General features: G+C 46.0%; 1 protein-coding gene across 1 annotated transcript in view; it reads right to left on the reverse strand.

Moving 5' to 3' along the window:
* LOC144104110 (neuropeptides capa receptor-like) overlaps positions 1-15,592 on the reverse strand; it is a 297,938-nt gene that overhangs the window by 195,104 nt on the left and 87,242 nt on the right. The window contains exon 2 of the mRNA XM_077636922.1: positions 10,659-12,441. Coding sequence (XP_077493048.1) covers positions 10,659-10,947 — 289 coding nt within the window. The 5' untranslated portion in view covers positions 10,948-12,441. The remainder of the gene's footprint in view (positions 1-10,658; positions 12,442-15,592) is intronic.

Below are 15,592 nucleotides of genomic sequence, written 5' to 3' on the forward strand. Positions count from 1 at the left end.
TTTTAAGGTCGCTTAAAGGTCCACCAGGTCCGTCAGCAATAGACAAACACGTCTTCGGGCTGTCGTACACGCGTGAATAGTGCACCCGGTAGCGTGAGCAAAAATTAGTTGCAGTAGTCCTCACAGACTTCAGAAAGTGAACTGTGTGCAACCCGCCTCGACGCTCATTCGTTCACTGACCGCAAATAGGCGGCCCCTCTAGGAGGACCCATCCTGTTCGGATGGAGACGTCGGCCACGCGGACAAACTGTAACTCACTCGGCGAGCACCGCGAACAACCTGGAGTGCATCATGGCATCTCTACGCAGTGGCTCGAAAGCACCCGCCTCTCGTGCTGAAGCCAGACGTTCTATAGACCGCTTGGACTCCAGCCCGTTGAGTACATAGGAGCTTTCGGCGTTTTATTTGTGCGCAAGTTCATGACGTATAGAGGTCTTTCATGTTAGAAAAGGGGCAGGAGGAACAAGGCTGCGTCCTTTAGTATGACATATCAGGGAGGGTTTTGCTGACCTCACTGATTCATCCGTCTTCTCGGTAACATATGTGTGCAGTGAAAGGCAGAAATCTTAAACTCGTTTTCGCTCTCCTCGCTGCAGAGCGGCACCAAAGAGCGCTCCCCTCTTTCATGAGGGCACCCGTTTCCAGCCCACGGCTGCCACGTAACAATGTGAGACCCATTCCCGACACTGTCCAATTCCTGACCAGCGTGTCTCTTATGTATTCGTCAGCCTACGACAGCACTCTGACTTTGAGCGCATGGTGGTCGCGGTAGTCTTTAGTGTTAACACATTTACAGCCTAATTTACTCAGGATAACGCATCTACTCTAGTATAAGAACTGTCCGACTTTTCCTCAGCCCTTCGTAAGGATTTACCAGCACTGGAGGAGGAACTACAACCCCAACGAACGAGAAATCTCTTGAGCCCGCCTGAGGTGTAACGTGACAACGAATGACACATTGTGGACATAGACCAATTTGCCAAAGGTAACGTCCTTCATGAGAGCTATTTAACGGGGTCAAACTCAACCAAAAATCTGATGTGAAGCTTCGGAGTAACTCGTGTAAGCTCGGGTTAGTTCGGAGGAATTCGGGTGAGTTCGGAGGCTGCGAAAGACGAAGAGCTTGCGTGCACATGCAGACGCCAGAAAGAAGAGGCGAAGCATCATCACATGCTTTCGCAAGCCTAATCAGTTCAACTACGTTAAGACCCTACCGCCTTATTCACGACGTAGGAGGTTGAAAGAAGTGGCGTATGTCCACGGAGACCGCGCACTATAGGAAGCTGTCGGTGTTAATCAATGTGCTTTGTATTTGTGAGATAAGAAATTGACACGACGCTCGTACTGAGTTGAAAACCTGAAATTCTGAATACACTAGGGTACAAAAGGTTAGTAATTAGGTGAATAACACTAATATCCTCGTCGGAGAAAAAACCGCGGTGGCGTCCGGCGTTGTCTATCATAACATTTTATTTTATTTATTTATTTATTTATTGATACTGCGATCTTTTACAAGACCTTCGCAGGGGTGGGCACACAATACATAAATTCTGGAAACAACAAAAACGACCTCAGGAACAAGCAAACAATCAAGAACAATTGATCAACAATTTAAGATCAAGAAACAATGAAACATATTTATTTATTGATAGCCGACTTGTCGACGGATGTGGAACGTCATAAGACCATAGGATATGGTCGAGTTGGAACATGAGTCGGAAGGTGTGCTGGCAGGCGTGTGGAGCATTTGGAAAGTGGCAGTTGGCAGGTGGCCTTGGTTGTGTTCAGACGTGTCTAGACAGTTCCGCGTATCCCGCTTGAATGGAGCCATTATCAACGTCACGTGTGCCTACCGTAGTAAAAGATCTCCTTAAGCGGAGAGGGCGGCCACGGAAGTACAGTGTTCGTCAAAAGTTTATAGTCCGGGGGGTTTGCTTCGAAGCCGTATTTTGTGGAGTTCCCGGGTTCGAACCCGACCGCGGCGGCTACGTTTTTATGGAGGCAAAACGCTAAGGCGCCCGTGTGCTGTGCGATGTCAGTGCACGTTAAAGATCCCCAGGTGGTCGAAATTATTCCGGAGCCCTCCACTACGGGCGCCTCTTCCTTCCTTTATCTTTCACTCCATCCTTTATCCCTTCCCTTACGGCGCGGTTCAGGTGTCCAACGATATATGAGACAGATACTGCGCCATTTCCTTTCCCCAAAAAACCAATTATTATTACTCCTGTAGCATTTGTGGAAGTCCTATTAATTGGAGGGGACAAGACCCGATATCTTCTTACCGTCAGGAGATATAGAACACTGGTGAGAAATTACAAGCCACACAGTGTGGCACAAAAGCCAATCCGCTGGGCTCTAATCTTCTGACAAAGACTGTAGGTCGCTGAAGATGGAGTATCGGCGGCTGCACAGGCTCAGCGTATGCGGCGAACAGCAATGCCTGAGGTGGAAAAGCAGGCTGGGTGGACTTAAGGCTTTAATGCCATCGTATTCTCAACACGCAATGCAATGGGATGGTTTGGCTTATGAGGGTTTAACGTCCCAAAGCGACTCAGGCTATGAAGGACGCCGTAGTGAAGGGCTCCGGAAATTTCGACCACCTGGGGTTCTTTAACGTGCACTGACATCGCACAGTATATGGGCCTCTAGAATTTCGCCTCCATCGAAATTCGACCGCCGCGGCCGGGATCGAACCCGCGTCTTTCGGGCCAGCAGCCGAGCGCCACAACCACTCAGCCACCGCGGCGGCTTGCAATGAGATGCTGCCTAAATTTTTTATATATTTTTCACCGAATCTAGCACGTTTACGCAAATATTTAAAAAATAAAAACAATTTCTCAGGAAACGAGTGGATACCCTAAAGACCAGCTATTCATGCAAGACTTTCAACAGAAGTTCCAGGAAAAGAATAGACGACGAAAACGCTATTCATACTACTCGAAAATGTCGCAGTGGCAACCGCTACGAAGGACCGCAAAATACTTCGCCACACTCTCTGTTCTTATATGCGTCGCGACTGCTTTCTGCGCGGTTGAAATATATTATTGCGTGACCCCCGCCAGCGACTGGGCAATCGCTTGCTGTCCAAGCGGCATTTTATCAACGGGCCACCACGCCCAGAGTTCGACTGTCCCGGAAGGTAAGCTGAGAGGATTTTTCAGGGTGAAAAACGAGATCGCACTGGCGCACAGGACGTTAAGACAGGTAGAGGTAGTTGAGGCAGCGTATAGAAAACAATATTATCGCTTCACTTTTCAAGATCTGTTTATTTTTCCTGTTTGTTTTTTATTCTTGCAGGTTTGGTTCCAAAACAGAAAAAACTTCACGCCGGTGTAAGCGCCAACCAAACTGTTTCACAATCACTTTGGGCTTTGTCGATACTGCTGCCCATGGCTTTCCTCTTTAAGCCTAACACTAGCTGCACCAACGCGAAGAAGGCTGTGTAAACAAGCATAGATGAGAATAAAGAAAGGATAGCTGAAGAAGGAATGCATTGAAAGGGTTCTGATAAAATCTGGTGTTGGACTAAACAAGTAAACTGTAAACACTAAAAAGAAACGCGGTTGCTAAAAGTAAATTAAAAACGTGGAGGTGAAACCGGACTCCGAAGAAGGTGAATTGAATGAGGCCGGGGGTTTAAAGATTGAGAAAATGGCTGCTGTTTGTGAACCTGAGAAATGGTACTCACTGTTCCGGAAGTTTGAGGTTACGTTCTGGTCAGCGAACAGACGCTTTTAGATTGTCCCGCTTCAGGCAAACGGGATCGAATTCCTTGAATTTAAAAGTAACATTTTTCAAATCTTGTGACCGTAAGAAGTGTAGCTTTTGTGGAAGTCTTGAATTTTTTTCCAAAATAATGCCGGCAATCGCAAGAGCTCGTGACTTAGATGTCTACTTTTACAACCACCCTGTCCTGCAACAAAACAGCGCCGAAATTCTGGAAAATTCCCATAATACCACGATCAAAGTGAAGAAATACATCAGTTTAAATTTGGCGCTGTGTTGCCCCGTCATTTCACGAAAACGAAGTTTTTGCAGTCTCAAATAACGCATTTTCACGTTCACTTGCAACACAATTTAATGTGGCATTATTATTAGACACCTTTAGCATACCGTGTACCGTGTTACCGTTACCGTGTTACCGGAGTACAGGAATCCCGCCCACCGGCAGTAAGCATACGCTGATTGGTCCCAATGAGGAAAGCTTGTGCGCAGCTGCCGGGTACCTGGCGCCATCTGGCGGCCTCTAGGCGATCAGCGCATGCGCAGTGACGGCGCGCGGGCCCCCGGTACTCCGGTCACGGTAACGGTAACACGGTACATGATATGCTAAAGGTGTCTATTCACTCTAGGTACCCTAAGAAACGTCTTGATACTCATTTTACAGCGACAGCTGGTAATCTCCCGTCCCTGGGTTTCGCGTCCGTGCAGTAGTAGTAGTAGTCGGCGTAACCGCTGAATGCGTCGTCATGAAAACCGCTCAAAGGGTAGTCACCGCGGAAGAAGGAGGATGTGACGAGGCCGGAGGAATGCGTAACCAGTGGGTGGTTACCACCAGAACCAACCAGAGAGTGGTTACTGTGGAAGGAGGCCGGTATAAAGAGAGGGTAGGAAGGCATGACCGAAGGGTGGTTACCACGGGAACCATCCAGAATGTGTTTAGAAGGAGGAGGGTACGACGAGAGTGGAGGACTGTAGCACGATCCATCTGCGACGCGCCGCCCGAGGAGAGGGTCAAGGTAATGGCGCCAAGCACCTAAAGCAGCCGACTGTATAGGAGAGCTAGTCGAAGAACCAGTATGCGAGGACAACTAAAAGAGCGCTGTATAACTATACAGATATCAAGTCGCTCTCATATTCTCTGCCTCATTTTATAATGAAATACAAATATCTTAACGCCTGTCGCTGAATCTCGCGTTGCACAGTGGAAACCATCCTGTGATTTATTTGTGAGTGGTATCTCCTAAAGTTTCGAAATTCCTTTATCTTAGGCGACTCTTTCGTAAACGCCGACCATTCCCTCTCAGACAGTATTAATTCCATGGCTCATCTATATCAAGTCACCACACGGACACAATTATCCAGAGCATACTGCCAGCCATACCTGTATAGTATATTCATTGGCCAAGAGGGGGCGCTGGACCTCTTGATTATGACACCAATGCAATCGAGTCAAAACCAATCAAATCTAATCAAAACGAAACGATACAACGAAGGCAAAGCCGCGTACCTCCCAGGAAGTCCAGATGATAGAAACGCTGCAAAATTATTGGCTGAACCAAAATTCTGCATCCAGTGGTCGCTAGAACATGAACACAGACTCTATAGACTATACAGTTTCATTCTAATGAACTTAGCGGCTGTCTTCGTCCCACTTAGATAATAGCCCCTGGAGACAAAGCTTCCCTCAACAAGTTTGAAGAGATCAAGGAGCCTAGGGAGACACTACTCTTTTGTTTATGATAAATAACCTGCACACCGGCCTCTAGACAGCACAATGAAAAATCTGAACACCCTCAAATTTTCATACAAGACAATGTTGACGAGAAATTTTTGTTTGGTCACAGCCATTTCGCGCATCCACGCAGAGAGAATACATGCACACGTACCGTATAATCTGAAGTCTGAGAATTACACAGTGCACTAGTAAAATCTAAAGCTGTGGGCCTCGACAAATTTCCGTTGCAGAAAGCTTTGAGGGCGAGTGCACATGGCAAAGAGGCATGGCTGCGCTTGGGTTCTGAAAGCATCGTGTTGAAAGCATCCTGAAAGCTCCAAATGCTTCGCAGCGAACCGACAGCCTGTTATGACAGTGCTGCAAAATGCTAAAGGCCCTCTTCGAAGACAAATGAGTGGCTGTAAGTCGCCAAGTACAGAATCCAACAAGAGACGAACAAAACAATAGTTTTCTGGAGAAGAAAGCACCCAGGCATCTTTCCACAGGAGGCAAGACGAGACACAAAAGAACGCGAAAGAAATGAGCGCTCAGTGAGGAAACGAGGAAGCAGTGGCCAGGTAAGGTTTTCCTTTTTATTGTGCGTTGCTTTGCGCAATGTTAACGACGTAACACCCATGCAGCTCATAGCTTTAGACATTATTACAGTGATAGCACACCCTTTCATTACGTAATGTGCCCAACTCTTGCTCCCTCCAAGCAGACTCTTTCCACGTTGTAGCATTGGATAAGTGCTTACTAACAAAGAGTCACGGCTATGTTTATAACTTTTGTTGTATGCAAAACATTGTATTCAGTAGTTTCGCTCCCAAGTGGGATTGCTTAAAGACGACATCCAAGGCACAAAGGAAACCTAATAATTATCTTTGCTGACGGCTAATATGGGTGTTCCAATCTCTGCGAAAGCCGTGTCAGAAAAGGCGTTCACGTATTTACGACAAAAAGAATAGTAGGCTTAGCACAGATTACTCTTACTGACCACATTCATACACACTCTACGCTACAAAGAACCTAGTAATTCGCGGCAGTGATAGTAATAAGAACAAAAACGTTTTTTCCTCGCTTCAGGTTAGGATGTCTTCTGTCTGTCCTCTGCACGGAAATTTGGGCACAAGTGCGTTGGGCTTATGTGAGTAAACCTTACTCGAGAGAATGCCGGAGAGAAATTCTGGTAAAGCCTGCTTTTGTGCCCTTTTTTGTTTCCTTTTTTTCCCCGCGAACTGTTGCCCAGAGTGATATGCCCAGGAAATTGTAGCCCACTCCCCACGTGTCTGACAGCGGACAGAAGTGTGTTCCAGGGTGGTGCGAGCCAAAACAACGGTTACCAAGACAAAGGAGGCGCAAAGCAGGATAGACGGTGCCTTGGTTTACTCGTCCATTTTCTTTGTTATTTTGTGCTTTTTTGTCCCGGGAAGGAAGTACCACATATGGCGCTACCGGTCAGCGAATCATTGCTTGTGCCGAGGCGCGGAAGTTAAGTGGAAGACATGTTTTCTCATCCCAACGACTACTACCACGTGCCTTCTATCCAATTTCGTCGCGTTCTTCCTCAGCCTCTGAAACCGAAAGACGGAGCCGCAGAGTTTAGCGCCGTCGGCTCTAGGGGAAGAACTGGCGCTGCGATCGTTCATTCTCTGCGGTAAATACACGGAAGCGTGAATTTTAAGTTCGTTTTCGAGTGTAATTGGCACGAGACCGGATTAAGCTCCAAACAAAGCACTTTTCTTGTTTCAAAGCTTCAAAAAGTGTCCTTTCTTCAGAAATTTAGAAGAACCTGTGCGTATATTTTAAAGTTTCCGTCACTGTAGGTATATTACGGATTGCATTTTAATGATTTTGCTAAAGATATAAAAACGCTTGATTCAGGGTGCAGCCATGTTTCCGCAACCAAAGCCAAGTTTTCCGAAAAAAACTAGCCAATCTAAAATCGACGTTCAGATTTTTAGCAGTAATGTAGTTAATTTAGCGCTCTTGAGAAACTCAATCCGAGGGGGGAGTCTCAGAAGGAGGCCATCACATGACGCTTTCCGAACCAAATAAAAAAAAGTGGGCCCTACGTGACGACCGATGCTCCGTCTAGCCAATAAAGCATCCCACAGCCATCACGTGAGGCCGGCTTTCTCCATCAACCTTTTTATGACTAAGCTTGGAGAGTGTCACGTGACACTTGAGTCCATCCTCCGCCATGAATGCTTGTCTGGCGGCTTTTCTCTCCTTCAGGTAATTTTGCAACACTATTTCGTCGGGGCGAGTCACCGAAGAAAAGTGCATGAGAGACGCGTTCTCTCTTCACGAGATGGCGCCACCTACCTGCCCTACCTGCCCTTGCTTCCGCAATCTTCCCAGCTGCTACTTTCTTTAACTTCGTCTGCGCCTTCCTTCATTACGGGCCGTGACTCAGACTCACCAGAACACTGAACGTTCCACTTGGCTTAGCGCCCACTGTCTTCACGTCGACCTGGAGGACTTGCGACGACACGGCTCCTGTCTGACGCAAAGAAACCTGTGCTCCTAAAAACAACACCAGCACTGCTCGTGTCAAGAGAGAATCAAGTTGAAGATAAAAAAAAGCAAACAGAGAAAGCGAAAGGACCAAGCCTCGAAACGTTTAGCGACGCCGATGGGGTCGGGAAAGTGTCACACGAAGCCTCTTCGCGGGAAAACCACAACTTTTAAAGACGCTTTGTTTCTCCACGTAAAAAGAGCGGACAGCTTTGTTGCAGACATCTCTTCTGAGCTGGCAGGAGACGTCAACCCAAAGGAGTATAATCACAGCAAAATCGACGTCCACGAATGTACGACATAAAACCAGCCTTTCTCTCCTGTTTTTCGTGCTGTCGAAATTTTTTCTTTTCTTTCTGTCACTCCGTGTCGCCATGGGAGGCGTTTAACGTTCCACAGACAGGATTAGAAAGAACCTCGTTCGAGGTCTCTTCCAGAGACCTTGACCCCATGCGAGCTGGAGTGAAGCGTTGGGCAGCTTTTAGGGGACCGCTTAATGCTCTTGCAAAAGAAAAATGCTTTAACCAGACTGACGTTGGCCCTCAGGTAAATGCGCACCAATAGCGCAACAGCTTGGTCAAGGCAGCTCACTACCGCGTTTCGAAACGGCCGCTAAACAGGTATGCTTACTGCTGCATCTTTCCATAATAACAAAGTAAGTTTTTTGGTGAAACGCGCAAAAAGTTTTAATTTCATCTTAATGTATATTTAAGATAATGGGAGTTATAGCTACCATAACCTTACCTAAGACAACCAGACATGGCTACCTGTGGCATTAAGCGAACTACGCTTTGAGGAAGGGTTGTCATTAGTCGTACCTGTCTCCGGTGAATCACTTGTGTTAGAAAAAATTTCTAAAATACCACAGGTAAATGAAACGCATCCGTAAAAAAAAAAAGAGTATAAACAGGCACCAACTGGGATACTCATGCAGAGCATCAAACAAAGTATGTTATTAATTCAAGAAAACAAAGCACGTCATGCACGGGAGAGGATCGACCTGTTTGTTTGCTGTTTTTGATATCGACTCCGAGCGTAATAAAAACGGCCCTCGGAAAGCCAACGTTTTCAAGACAAGCTTTCTGGCAAATGAAGGCATCGATGCCGCAATCGATTCAAGGCCTCAAGTATGAGCACTTGGCTTTCTAATTTTGTCAAGCGATCACTTGACTGCGGCGAAGTCAATGTATGTTTTAAACGACGGACGTAAAAAAGTTCGATTCATTTTTTCTCTTCGCAAATTTCCGCAAACTACGCCGAAAGAACCACAGCAGGAGTCACTTTCATTTTTTATGTCGATGACGCAATCACACGCATGTTGCAGATATTGCAGATGTTGCCACGATGTCAATTATATGTTGCAAAAGCACCGCTGCAACCTTGTATTAAACCCACGTCGTCCAGCTTGCTGAAATATTCGAACAACTCGGCACTTTTCCGCCACTTACGACAGCCTTCTTCTTGGAACGCAAGCTTTTGCGCCTGGTTAAAGTTATCTCCGATTTCTAGTTTAAACCTGCACGGCTGAGTCATGCTTCTAAGAATTCACTCCGGCAACAATCTTGCACTGAAACCGTACTAAGTCCTTCTAACGCTCCCAAACACTGCTATCTCTGCGGTTTAATTATTTATTTTATACTCTCGATCGTCCAGTGGCTCTATTATTTTCTGATCGTTTATTCAAAGGTTTGAAAGGTCATTGACACTAAAATGTATAGGGCGTTCGACAGAGTTGAAAGGAAGTGTAAACGCCGCCGCCGACATCTTCATTCGTTCAAGCAAATCTGTGTCTAATACGACGTACTAGGGCTCTGAAAGAGCCGAACGAGGCAATCTACGCTTATAGTTGACGGTGTGGCAGGGATAAACTGATGAGTGCAAAAAAAGTTATCCTTTCGCCTTCCGAGAACAGGCTTGGGGCCCTACTTATAAATGCAACACACAGTGCTCTTTTGTATAACACTGGTAGAGCTTCTAGAGGCCAAAAAGCTTTTCAGAACTTCACACTGCAAAATACGCGATGACGCCGCAAAGCCATAAAACTCAGGCGCGTGATAAAAACTCTCCACTTTGGAAGGTCATGCCCAGACACCATCGTAGATCCCTTGGCAAATACTTCATTTCATGTACTTAGAGTTCAGCGCTGTCAAAGCTAGAGCGTCTGCTCGCAAAGGCTACACTCGCGTCCATACTATATATAGTGTCACGTTGGCGGGAAGTGGCCGAGTTAAGCGGCCGAAAATCAGCAGCGGCGTTCTCCTCTTGTTCCTCTTGAAGCGGAGTTCACCTCTTGCTTACGCCACAAACCTCAAACCTTGACTGAATCAGACCGTGGTGAAGACGAGCGTGTTACAATCCTGACAGAGCGATCATTTAGTGTCCACTATTTTACTGTTCGTGTTATTACCTGTGAGGTTTTCCTCATCCTTGTTTTCGCTCACTTCACCAGCCGGCGCTGAGGTCGCGTGAAGAATCCGTAAGAGGTGAGGAACACTGTTTTGCGAGCCTTCTACTTAACTACAATACACGGTGTCATATTGAGCCCCAGGGTGTTAACACAACAGTAAACGGAGCCTTAATTGACTCCTGTAAGAACTTGAGACGGCGATGGACTAGATGCATATCCCTTGATGCATCAAGGACGTCTTGTGCATCGTGTCTAGGACTGAAATAAAAACAGAGGCAACCGAGACAGACTCACCAAAGACGAGTATGAGCAGGTCCGAGATGGCCAGTGAGAAGAGGTAGTAGTTTGTGGGCGTCTGGAAGTGAGAGTTACGCGCTATCACCAGACACACTGTCACGTTGCCCACGACGCCGCTCACGAACACCACTACGTAGAGCACCGTGAGCGGAATCACGATGGGCAACAGGATGTGCTGAGGCCCGAGACGCAGTTCCAGGTACTCCCGGATGGTGGCGTTGTCCTCCAGAGAGCTCACGGCGGCCACGGCAACGTTCTCCATCGGTGCACTGGTAGGGTTTGTCATGCAGCTCAAGCACCCGACTTGTCCCAAGCAATGAAGGCTAAACACCAAACACAGTTCGTTGGCAGTACGTGCAAGTGGTCGTGCCCAGCCGTTGAGGGCACAGTGTTCGCCTGCTATTGCCCCTATATGCACAAAACATCCACACAACCCTTCGAAGTCATGCGTTTGATCGGGTAACTCTACAGGATTATCTTCTTGAGCAGAAAATCTCCCTTTAGTAGCACGTCCCGCTGAGTGGTCTGTTGAAGCACATCCTGTGACGACAGCAGGCTCTATGTGGAGATACCAGGCGCTGAAGGCACGTTTTAGTGACTGTTGTTACTCCAGGAGTTCTTAAAGTCCCTCGACTTTGGAAGTGCTCACACGAGTGCGAAGCTGTCGGCTTGGCTACCATATATTTCGCTTCGCAAATCACGAAAGCTAGCCGGACCGCGTAATGATAAAAGTAGGCAGTCGAGCAGCCTTCACACGTAGAACACAGAGAACAATTCTGCTGTTACGCTTTCGGGACGGAAGCGATTGGCGTTAGGCAGATTCCAACAGTGATCCGAGCTTATGCGATGGGTTGTTCGCAGGGTTATAGATTCCGTTAGTACTGTCGCCCTCCAAGATAATATAGCGATGTCAAATCACTGAGGATTTCACAGTGAAGAGGCGGACATTTGATCTCTGCTGGCACAAGATCCTATCGTGGCCAGTTACCTATGTGCACCTTTTCAACGAATGAATCTATAGCAGAATGGAAACCTAGGACACGGTGTTAGCCCTCCACAAAATTTGCTTGTACAAGGCCTCGAAGAAATTTTCTGTCACGTGATTATCATAAAGCGCTTCAGCCGGTGTGATGTTGCAGCACGATATATGCGTGGTCTTAGCTTTTGGTCCAGGTGCGGAACGACAGAGATTTCAGGCTCACCGCGGACCGCGGTTAGGAGAGTCTATCATACCTTGTAATCGCACAGCGGACCTTACTTCGGGCGCATCTAAACACCTCACTCGAAAGACACTTCAAGTCACGGTTGTGGATTTTATAGTCATCTTTGAAGACGAAAGTTGGACTAACCGCATCCGTGGAGCAATACAAGGCGACATTTTGGCCACGTGAAAGTTCTTTACTGAACCGCGGACAGTTCTCCTGGAAAGAGTTCCGGCCAGAGTTAGGCTCAACTCAGAACCAGACGCTTTCTCTGCACTTCTGAGCTTGATCTAGAGTGATACCTTGATATGAGCACCTAGCCGAGCTATTAAGCACGAGCGTCCTCAAGTCATCTTTATCCGCCTACACTGGTAAACCGACGACTGTTTGCAGGACTTATTGTAGCGTTCAAGCAGCACAACTTCCTGCCATGGCCAGTAAGAAAACACTCAGTTGGTCCAAGAAAGCAGCAGTCGTCGAGTGACGGTTGACCGGTTGCACTGCCTGGAAAATGGTCATCACGGTTTCCTCCAGCCTTGGAGTTGAGCGTTGATTTCCAGCCGCAGCAGCCAAAAAACCTGCGAGAAAACCAGCAAAAAAATGTTTTGCCTGTGCAACAAAACCGTCAACGTACCTAAGTTATCTACTGACATCGCACCACTTGTTGACGGAGAAGCGACCTGTCACTTAAATATGAGTAGAAAGTTGCGAACATTATCAGATGAGTCCAATACCTAAAAGAAACTTGCATTACACTCCCTAGTTAAAATACGTGATTGAGGAAAATTTAAGGTGGACACTTAAGGCCCTTACGTGCTGTGGATGCGAAAGCATTCATAGATCGGAAGACCTTTACACTAAACCAGCATACAACAAACCAACAAACCAGCGCTGTGTATCGTCCTTTCTTGTCCTCTGGCCTTGTGCCGTTGCGCTGTTTCACTGGAAATCATGTCAGACCAACGTGCCCATCAGTTATTGTTGTACAGCATAGCTATCGCCAAACATTAAATGTCTCGTTGATTTCCCGTATTTTACAGTATCACGTGACTAACTTGCGAGGCTTTACCACACACTAGCATTTTCCAAGTTAGGAGGCCAATAGTGCTTTCGCATTAAAAATTGTCTCTTCACGTTATACCTCAGAAAGTGAAGTAATTAGAGTATGTTCGCAGCCGTTAGTTAAACCACTGGTCCAAGTCACCACCAGCAATAACATGTCCAACGTTCTCAGGCAAAAATTTTGAAAATTGGTAAATTGTAAGATACCGTCATAGAAATATGGAAGGTAATGGTGTCCATTCTGCTGATATGTTGCAAATTTTTTCTTTCAAAGTGTTTCCATCGATCGCATCGAACAGTTAAGGCTGAAACAGAAAGTCATTAAGGCTCACTTTTGACGGTAGCAAAAACGTTAATAGAAAAAAATTTAAGACCACCATCAGGTGATCTGCAAATATATTGATTGTTATAGTGAAATGTTACATTATATGAAGGAATTGCGCTCATGAACGTTTTCCCACTAAAAAATGCTTTTATCCAGAACTGTTCGGTATGAACGGTACTCCGTACTTTTAGCGGAATCTTCGTAAAAATGATGTTGATGATACTCTTTAATGGCATCTAAATTTAACAGCCGAACTTCATATTTTACGAGGAATAAATTTTCTTAGGCTACGATACAGGGAGGCTTGCCCGGAGACAGCGAAACAACAAAACGCCTTCGGAATATTTTTAATTCAGTAAGCAATATATTTTGTGGCTTATTTAATCTTCATTAATTACACCTTTGTTAAATTTTGCAAGAATAGAAATAAAAGCAGCCACTCGCAGCTTGCCGCAGATATTGTCTTGTGTACCGCTGAGGCAAGATCTATCACGAAGGCTCAAAACGCCTTAAAGGACTGTAGACACCTAATTTTATTGCGTGTGTTCTTCTTTCAAATGATGCTTTAAACATTAGAATACATAGATCAAAGCGTGGTTTTGGCCTTCAGCCGATAAATAACTTATAAATTAATTTCTCTCTTCATGCTGTTTCGGTTTCGGTTTGATCAACCGAACGATGGCTGTGACGTGTAGTTCATGTTTAGGTGACGTCACACAAAAAAAAACAGCAATAAAAACGCTGATAACTTTTTTAACTCACTTCGAAACTCAAAACCAGCCTGCTTCAATAGCTAGATTCACAACAAATTACGTATTAGGAGTTATATTGACGCTTTTCCGTGCCTCACCTCACCTAAACATCAACTACACGTCACAGACATCGTTCGATTGATGAAACCGAAATAGCGTCAAGAAGAAAGTCAATTATAAATTATTCCGCGGTTGCAGGCGAATACCACGAGGGGCTTCGTGTATACCAATGCCTAGCACGTCGTTTGAAGGTAGAAAACACGCAAGCAGAAATTTGGTGTCTATTTTTCTGTTTAACGGACAAGGACATCAACGCAAAAATAACTGCAACAAGCAACTCACAAGCGTTGCCGCTTTTCGCTAATGAACTCTTGTGTGAAGAAATTATCTGAACGGACAAGAGTACCCTCCATTCAAGTGTCTTGCTACCGCTAACTAGAGTTGAATTTTCGCAGTACCCTTCGGGGTACTCCTTGCTTGCTAAAAAGCCGTCGCTAAGTTCTGCATTCGTTTTCCTTAACAGTCTTAGGCCTTCCATTTTGTGCAATTAATGCTTCCCAGATTGCTTGGATGCTACAGAACCTCCTACGGCTGCGGATGACTCGTAGGACGTGGCGTCGTCTGCTGTTGACTTGAGTGAAAAATGCAGCACGCTTTGTTTACTAAACAACGTCTTTCAGACGAGTCATTAAGGTGTTTACGTGTTTACAAACGCTCTTGATGAACTGCCCTCCTGGCCTTTTTCTCAGGCACTTGTCACAGCCTCTTTTACGGACACTTTTCCTTTGTGCCGTCCGGTTTGTACAAAAAGAGAATACTTGGGCGAGGCTTGCTCCACAGCAGTTTCAGGCAAACCAGGTCTACTGAGATGGCAGTGGTCAAACAAAAAATTGGCGGTGGCTTAGCTTTGGTTAAGCCTGGAGTGACGCGATAGCTACAGCTGGCCGAGCGGAACTTGGTCACGTGACCAACCACGTGACGGACCAGATGATCAGCCACGGCGCCGCGCCGCCGTCAGCTGCTCCGCTCCACGTGACCAACCATGTGACAGCCTGGCGGCGCAGCCACAAGGTGGCGGCACCGCCACGCTGAAGGCTCGAAATGCTGCCGTAATCTAGCTATCGCTACAAAGAAATATTAATGAAATCATTTAAAGAAACGCCTCTTTTCGGTATGCATATACCAAATTTTACACAAGCATTCGGTTAAATAAAACAGAATCTTTTATTAAAAATGTGAAATCCTTATGACATTAAAGGTGATAGTATTCTTTTAAATAGAGCTAGATCTGAAGCACCGCAAATAATTTTTTGACCCTTACGGTGCTCCCTTCAGATACCGAGGATATCAACTCCGGTGTTCCACAGGGCAGCATTTCAGGGCCACTTCAATTCCTACTCAGCTTAGATGCTATATTTTGATTTGCCGTTTAAAAAAACGTTATTGCGTTTTTGCGTTTGGTGATGGTCTAACAATACTTACCCCCTTAAAAACTGCAGATTACTTAATGAAATTTGAAAATGAATTTCTGCTGTAGGGCCACCACATGAGTTATCTTTTGAAATGAAGTGGTGTCAGGCAAGCGCAGAA

This window comes from Amblyomma americanum, chromosome 9 (genome assembly GCF_052857255.1).
Source record: "Amblyomma americanum isolate KBUSLIRL-KWMA chromosome 9, ASM5285725v1, whole genome shotgun sequence".
Lineage (NCBI taxonomy): Eukaryota > Metazoa > Arthropoda > Arachnida > Ixodida > Ixodidae > Amblyomma > Amblyomma americanum.